This window comes from Terrapene carolina, unplaced genomic scaffold (assembly GCF_002925995.2).
Source record: "Terrapene carolina triunguis isolate 2854851 unplaced genomic scaffold, T_m_triunguis-2.0 Scaffold88, whole genome shotgun sequence".
Lineage (NCBI taxonomy): Eukaryota > Metazoa > Chordata > Testudines > Emydidae > Terrapene > Terrapene triunguis.
Genome location: NW_020664439.1, coordinates 50,970,334 through 50,978,106, shown reverse-complemented (window position 1 = coordinate 50,978,106; position 7,773 = coordinate 50,970,334). Strand labels below are relative to the sequence as shown.

Here is a 7,773-nt window from a genome sequence, read left to right as displayed (position 1 = left end):
ATCTCAACCTAATTCTTAAGGGAAAATTTTTTAAATGTAATGGATGATTACTGGATCTCACATACAATCATCAGACCAACCATCTGCACTCTTCTCTCCCCATCCACTCCCCCCACCCTCCCAGAAACTAGTTTGTTCAATAATTTCTCAAGTTATGTTATCTGTGACCAGAGATTTGGTAAAAGGATAATAAACCAAGATAAACCAGAATATGCCCTTTGGGAATTTAGGTATGAAAGTATTCAAACTTTTTAATGCTGTTACTTTACCCACCACTGAAATGCAGCCACCTCTAAGGTTGCAACTGTTACCCAGGTCAGGGCAGAAAGTGAAGAGAACAGAATACAACAGTCCAGTTTTAAAATAGCTAGGACACATGGTCTAAAGCCCCTAACTTTTGCAAAAATTGTTGTGGTACTTTAATCACTGTAAATAGTTAGAAACTCAGTTTTATTTATTATCTGAAAGATGCCACCTCCAGCAGCACAGTGTCTCCTAACACCATGCTGGGACATTGTTGATGGGACATGTGTGAGCATTTACTCATACTGAATAGTAGCATCGACTGGAGTCTTCACTACCGCTACCTAGATTTTCCTTTAAGACTCGACTGCATATCTTATCAACTCTAACCAGATTACTGCCCAGATGGTTTTGTGACAGGTTTGGGACAGGTTAAGGGACTTGCTCCAACACTCTGGTGCTCACTCCTTTTAAGGGGTACAAACCCAAAGGTTTTATGAAATTCGCCCCCCCCCCCCCCTCACCCCCCCGCAGGAGTTTCTCAGATCCAATCTTCCCCTTCTAAGGCTTCCTCCAGGACACATTTCCCTATGCATCCTAGAGCAGGATTTATTCCTTGCAGCCAGCAACCTGGACAGTCTCCCTACCGTCAGGCAAAACATTTCCCTCCCATCAGGGAACAGCTACCGGACAGGAACTGGTTCTACCCACCCCCACCCCTTGTGGCGCATTGCTTTGCATGGTCTCTCTGATCAGAGCTTCTTAGGAGGTACCAGGGCTTCGGTACCAGCATCAGCTGGAGAATCGGCTGTACCCACTGTGGGACAAGAATCAGCTCTATGAGGTGACTTGTCCCTCTTTCTAGAACCTCTAGAGAGATGTTATCTTGTTTTTGAGTGTTTCATCTCTGGAACTGCCCCTGTAGATCCAGAAGTCACTGGAGCGGCCTAAGAGGTTGAGGCCAACATACCAGGTGGGGCGGGAGGAATAGGGAGCATTCTATTAAGAGAAGCTTCAGTTTAGCCTATCTTTGTGGGACCTACCTGTGAACCCCAAGCAGACTTTACACTTTGATGGTACGTGAGTTTCTCCGAGATACCAGAGACAACTTGAGTGCCCATCACTATGAGGAAAAGACCTGTGGCAGTTCTGATAAAGCTGGAACTCCAGAGTCTTAGGTATAATCCAGGGAACGGCCAGAGACCACAAGGGGCAAGAAATTGGGGGCAAACCCCCTAGCACAAAATATGCTACAACTAAGAAAAAAAATTAACTAGAAAATAAAAACTAAAATAAACAAAACAAACAAGGGAAGTAAACAATCAAGGCAGGAAGCAGGTTGAAAGCAGCAAAAAACAATTGCTCCGTCTCAAAACACAGGCAGTCAAAAAGAAATTGAAGTCCACACCTCCTCATACCCCTACACATGGGAGCACAAGGCACTGCTTGCCATAGATCTCCAGACACTGCTATTTACAATCTCCGGTCAAGAGTGCACACGCACAAACACATGCTATGGTGGAGTACCCATAAGGATATACACTCGAAGAACAAACAAGGTGTTGATGTTAACCTGTAAAACCAGACTGGGTAACTCACTTAGGCTCGCCTACACTTAAAGTTTAAGTTGACACAGCTATGTTGGTTAAGGGTGAGAAAAACCCACATCCCTGACTGATGTTGCTATGCCGACCTAACCACCAGTGCAGATAAAGCTGGACTGAAAGAAGAATGCTTCCATCAATCTAGTTACCATCCCTCAGGGAGGTGATGTACCTAAACCAATGGAAAAACCCCTTCTGTCAGTATAGGTTGCATCTACACTATGGGATTATACCAGCATAGCTATAGCCCTGTAGCTTTGCTGATATAGTCCACATAGCTTAGGGCATGCCTACACTGCAACTGTGAGCAAGCCTTCCAGTCCAAGCAGACAGCCTCACGCTAGTGGGGCTCAAGCTGACCCACTAAAAATAGCATCCTATTCCTTATGCATCATTAAAAAAAAAAATTATCATCATTACTGCACATTGAGCATGTTTTCATTAAGCTGACCGCAGTGACACTCAGGAATTTTTCCTGAATGGTTACAGGTAAAATAAAGCATACAAGAAAAGTTCAAATTATTCATTTAAATGTGCACTACTTTACATTTGTCAACATAAAATTTCATCTCCCAATGAACATTCACTTATTTTGTAAGGTCCCCTCAGAGGTTCTTCAGTTGTCTCTAGTCATGAAGAAACTCAATATATATTCTGCAAATTCTGCCATCCTATTTTTCATATTAAACATAGATTCTACCAAAAACTCTTGGAGCAGTCTTTACTCTTTTGCCATGATGAAAATTTACCTTTTATTACTTTTTTCTCTCTTTGCCGGTTTCTACCTCTCTCTTATTGCATGACAGCTTCCACAACAACCTTTTATAAGAGATTTGTCAAAGCCCAAGTGCCAGCACAATCTCCTTTATTTTGTTCACATGCTCAATTTCTAGTACAGGGGAGTCGCATCTTACGCGGGGGTTAGGTTCTGAAGTCAGCACATAAAGCGAAAATCATGTATAGTCAAACGCTCATTGAGTGGAATGGCGGGCGGAATCGCCCGCACTATAGGTACAGTATTTAAATTATTTTTCTCTTTTTTTCTTTTTTGTTTTGCTGAGTGCGTATAGTTAAAATAGCGTAAGTTAAATGCGCCTATGATGCGACTCCACTGTAGATTAGAGACAAACATGTGATGTGTAGGAGATCATATAGATGTCTTACAACTCTAGTTTTGCCATTTCAATCACTTTTGTTAAAAATTAAAGGTTCATTGCTCTAATTCCTAGAATCATATCTAGTATATTTTTAAAGATATGTACAACATTTGCTACTTTGGATAAAACACGGAACCCCAGAATGAGGATTTTCAGCACAAACCACACTCTTTAAAAGTGATAAACTTAAAAATTTTAACGAGGGAAGAATTCTAACTCCCCCATGAGTCACAATATCCTAGTGCTAGCAATTTACACTGGCACATGGGGAAAAGTTATTTCAAGACTGAGATTTTCAAAGCCACCTAAGAAATTTGGTCCTCGAATTTCCTTTAAAATTAATGTGAATTAGATATCCAAAGCTCCTGTATGGCTTTGAAGATACCTCAGAGAAAAGGGCTGGAATTAATGTAGAGGCTGCACACTCAGCTCCTGTACTAGGAGGGAATGAACTGCTCAGCTTGACTCAGCCAACTGGACCTTTCTCCATTCCTTGATAAGGGTAGCAGCATATTCTTAAGAGTAACAGAAGAGAGCCACCAATACAAATCGCTGGGATTTTCAAGCAAAACATTTCAATGGAGTGAAATGCTGATAGATAGGATCCAGTGGTGGTAACATGTTCTACGTATGGCTAGATCTGATCTCAAGTTTGTATGGCTAGGTGTGGCAATTCTGAACTCATTAGTTATTGCAAACCTCTGATTTGAGAACAAGAGCCCTGTTTAAGGATACAGTCAAGAATATGGAGTGCATACACCTCTTTTTGTTTAGTAAATGCTCGCTCATATCCAGTATTTAAAGAAGTTATTTCTACAATAGTCCTCCTGTGACTAAGATTGTTGATGGAAAAAAGTAACACAGGAATTTTTCCCAGGAATATAAATACTTCTGACAAGTAGAGGGAGTGAGGAATAAGAACAAAACTATACATGAGTTGATATCCTCAAACCAGCAGCGGGTTACATCTCATAATACAGGAAATGTCTGATCAAGAAGTGAGATAAATAGGATCATCATCCACACCATACCTCTATACTTGGGCTAAGGCTGTTTGGCAGTGTTTCTGATGTCACTGTTGTGCTTGGAAGGCTGGAGAAATCCCAGGTATTCACATGTTGTACTGGTTCAGATAGCTTAGAGTGATCAATACATTTTGGATTGTCCAGTAAGGTCACTTCATAAAATTCTTGAATATCTAGAAATGTAAAAATGTTTCAGAAATGAGATTTTATATTACAGTACAATTATATTAGTAGTTTCTTTTAGTAAGCTTTAAAAAAATTACACAAGACTATACAACATTTTAGAACCATAACCAGAATAAAACTTGAGATGGAAAGCAGCATTGCCTGGGTAAAAGCAGCACATATCACTGATTGACTAATTAATACAGTACAAAGATAACAAAAAACAAAGTTACTTACCAGTTACAGCATTTCTAATTTTAAGCTTCAATTATCTTCTTATTTTCCTTGGTAAAGGAAAAATTAAGGCTAGACAAGCCAGTTTCAAGAAAGGGAAATGCTAAAAGATGATGACTCTTGTGCCAATTAAACTGGGGTTTAGGAAAAAAATCCAAGTATCTCAAATATGTTTTGCGGCAGGATACAGGCAAACAGGAGCATTTCGGAGGGAGTAGCTGCAGATCCTCTGACTGCAGGTACAGATAGTTGGTGAGTTATATGTTTGGTCTGTTTGTTATTTGTCTCCATAAAGGTCACGCCAGGTGAGACAGGTCTGTTTGGGTCTGTGAAGATTACATGGCTGGCACCGTTGGGTCTCTGATCAGACCCAGCGTTTGACATCTGAGTGATTAATCCCTCCCTGAGAGCAAGGAAATGGAGCAAAAGGAGAAACACTTGGTATACAAATCAGTAGCCAAGCAAACCCTTGAGCAGAATGGGGCAACAAACAGGGGACTTTCAGAGGATATTTACAGGAGGAACTGTGATTCTTTCTGTTCAAGTATGGCTCTTCCACAGGTAGTGGATATGAACAAAAAAAGAACTTCTGTGACATGCCTTGGATTTGCTATCTTTCTTTCTGTCAGAAGTCAAGAGATTTCTGGTGCAAGATGTGTAAGGTGGTGGCAATACTAGAACAGATTCAGAAAATCGGTGCTACAGACACCACAAGGAGAAGATCGGTGATAAAGGAACTGGAGAGGCAGTAGAAACTGAAGACATAAGGTTGATGAGGTAATATCTTTTATTGGACCACTGGTCTCTCTAATAACTTGGGACTGACATGTCTACAACTACACTGCACAGAAATGGAAGAAGCAGACAGGCAATTTGATCAAGAGGGGAAAGAGAAACAGAAGCCATTCAACCCAGCTAGAAGTATTGAATTATCATCAAATATTCAGCTATTCATCAGTGATGAGCCCATCGCTGAAGGAACAAAAACAAAGTTACAGGGAACATACTCATCCTTGTGATATCAAGCAAGAAACTACAAAAAAGAGTTTTCAACCATCCAAAGGTGGCAAGCAGTAGTCATTGGTGACTCCATATTAAAAAGAGCGGACAGAATTCAGCAAAGGACAGAAGGACAACAAGATGGTGTGCTGAATCCAGACAAATTGAAATTAGGGTTTATAAACAAATAGAAATAAGGCACACATTTTTAACAGCGAGTGTGATTAACCAGTGGAAGAAACTACCAGGGGAGGTAATTGAAACACAGGATAGCTTTCTGGAAGATATCCTTTAGCCAGGGCCGGCTCTAGTGTTTTTGCCGCCCCAAGCAGAGAAAAAGGGGGTGGGGGGGGAAAAAAAAAAAGCCATGATCGCAAGCGGCAGCACCTCTACAGCCGCTTCATTCTACGGCGGCAATTCGGCGGCGGGTCCTTCACTCCGAGAGGGAGTGACGGCCCCGCCGCCGAATTGCCGAACAGCCGGACGTGCCGCCCCCCTCTTCACTGGCCGCCCCAGGCACCTGCTTGCTAAGCTGGTGCCTGGAGCCGGACCTGCCTTTAGCCTAACACAAGTTACTGAGCTCAATACAGGGTAACTGGATGAAATTTAAATCACCTGTGAAATACAGGAGGTCAGACTAGATCAGGGGTCGGCAACCTTTCAGAAGTGGGATGCCGAGTCTTCATTTATTCACTCTGATTTAAGGTTTCACGTGCCAGTAATGTTAACGTTTTTAGAAGGTCTCTTTCTATAAGTCTATAATCTATAACTAAACTATTGTTGTATGTAAAGCAAATAAGGTTTTTAAAATGTTTAAGAAGCTTCATTTAAAATTAAATTAAAATGCAGAGCCCCCCGGACTGGTGGCCAGGATCCAGGCAGTGTGAGTGCCACTGAAAATCAGCTCATGTGCCACCTTTGGCACACATGCCATAGGTTGCCTACCCCTGGACTAGATGATTTAATAGTACCTTGTGGCCTTATACTTTATAAATTAATTAATTACTCCTGGGGGAATTCTGCGTCACTGCGCAATGCAGAATTTTGCAGATATTAAGGTTGTGTGCACAGAATTTCCTCCCCCGCGTGAGAAATGGGCTGCACTGCTACTAGCCGCCACTAGGGGCCACTCGACTTGGCAGAGCCCAGCTTGCACATAGAAGACAATGCTGAGGGGGGGATAGAGAGGGAGCTAGAGGGTTCCTGGCAGCTGCAGTTCCCAGCATGCCCTGAGGGAAGGAGAGGGCAGCACACAGGAAACTCCATGCAAGTCTGGGACCAAACATCAGGCTGTTTCTCCCTCTGGATCCCTGGGGGACAGGTGTCTGGGCAAGGGGGGACCCTGCAGCTGGGTTCTGCAGAGGAAGAGGGGGTGTGGGTATCTGGGCTGGGGGTCCCCCCACGGGTGGGCTCTGGGGAGGAGGGGGTTTGGGTGTGATGGTTGGGGGGGGTCCCCCGCAGGTGGGCTGGTGGGGGAGATGTGAGTGTCTTGCCCCCAGCTGGACTCTGGGGGGCAGGAGGGGAAGGGCCAGAGAAATAGGAACTGGGTTGTCATTGGGATTTCTTTAACTCTACTCCTGGGGGAATTTGTGTCTCTCTGTCTTTATTGTTACAGACATACTTACTGACAGCTATTTTGAAATAAATTACCAAAATAATTGAAACAGGCAAGATTATGTAGCGTTATTTTAACAAATAAAATTTGCAGAATTTTAAAATATTGTGAGCACAATTTTTAATTTTTTTGGTGCACAATTTTTAATTTTTTGGCACAGAATGCCTCCAGGAGTAATTAATCTATAAGTGACTGAATAACGCACTGCCGCAGGTTAGTTTGAGATGGCACACAAGGGACAGGGAAAAAAGTATTTCCCCAATTATCAAAACATGCATTTTTATTAAAATATACATGAAGAAAAACTGCATAACCAGATGACAAAGGAAAATGGTAGCAAAGAGTGTCCAATTATGTAGTAAACCACCACCTAACTATGAACAATAAGGAAAAATGGACACAACAGAACGAACTACAGCAGAACCTCGATTTTACAAACAACAATCTTATGGACATTTATTCAAACCATTTTTCCCTGATGAGGGGGCTGGGGGAGGGAATCACATAAGCGATGTCAATGAAGAATTGATATCCCTTCAAATTCCAGTACCTTCAATGCAGTGGAAATCGCTTTAAAGCAATGCAGTGCACCATTCTACAACTTACATGCTGTATCTACTGTAGGCATTAAATTTTATGAACTTCTTCATTTTATGAATCAGAGGGGTAGCCGTGTTAGTCTGAATCTGTAAAAAGCAACAGAGGGTCCTGTGGCACCTTTAAGACTAACA

At 42.2% G+C, this 7,773-nt stretch overlaps 1 protein-coding gene across 12 annotated transcripts in view; it reads right to left on the bottom strand.

Annotated features, from left to right (window-relative positions):
• The window catches only part of DLG1 (discs large MAGUK scaffold protein 1), a 371,668-nt gene that overhangs the window by 339,963 nt on the left and 23,932 nt on the right, over positions 1-7,773 (bottom strand). For all 12 annotated transcript variants that reach the window (XM_026650152.2, XM_026650157.2, XM_026650147.2 and 9 more), the window contains exon 3: positions 4,036-4,202. In XM_026650152.2, coding sequence (XP_026505937.1) covers positions 4,036-4,202 — 167 coding nt within the window. The remainder of the gene's footprint in view (positions 1-4,035; positions 4,203-7,773) is intronic.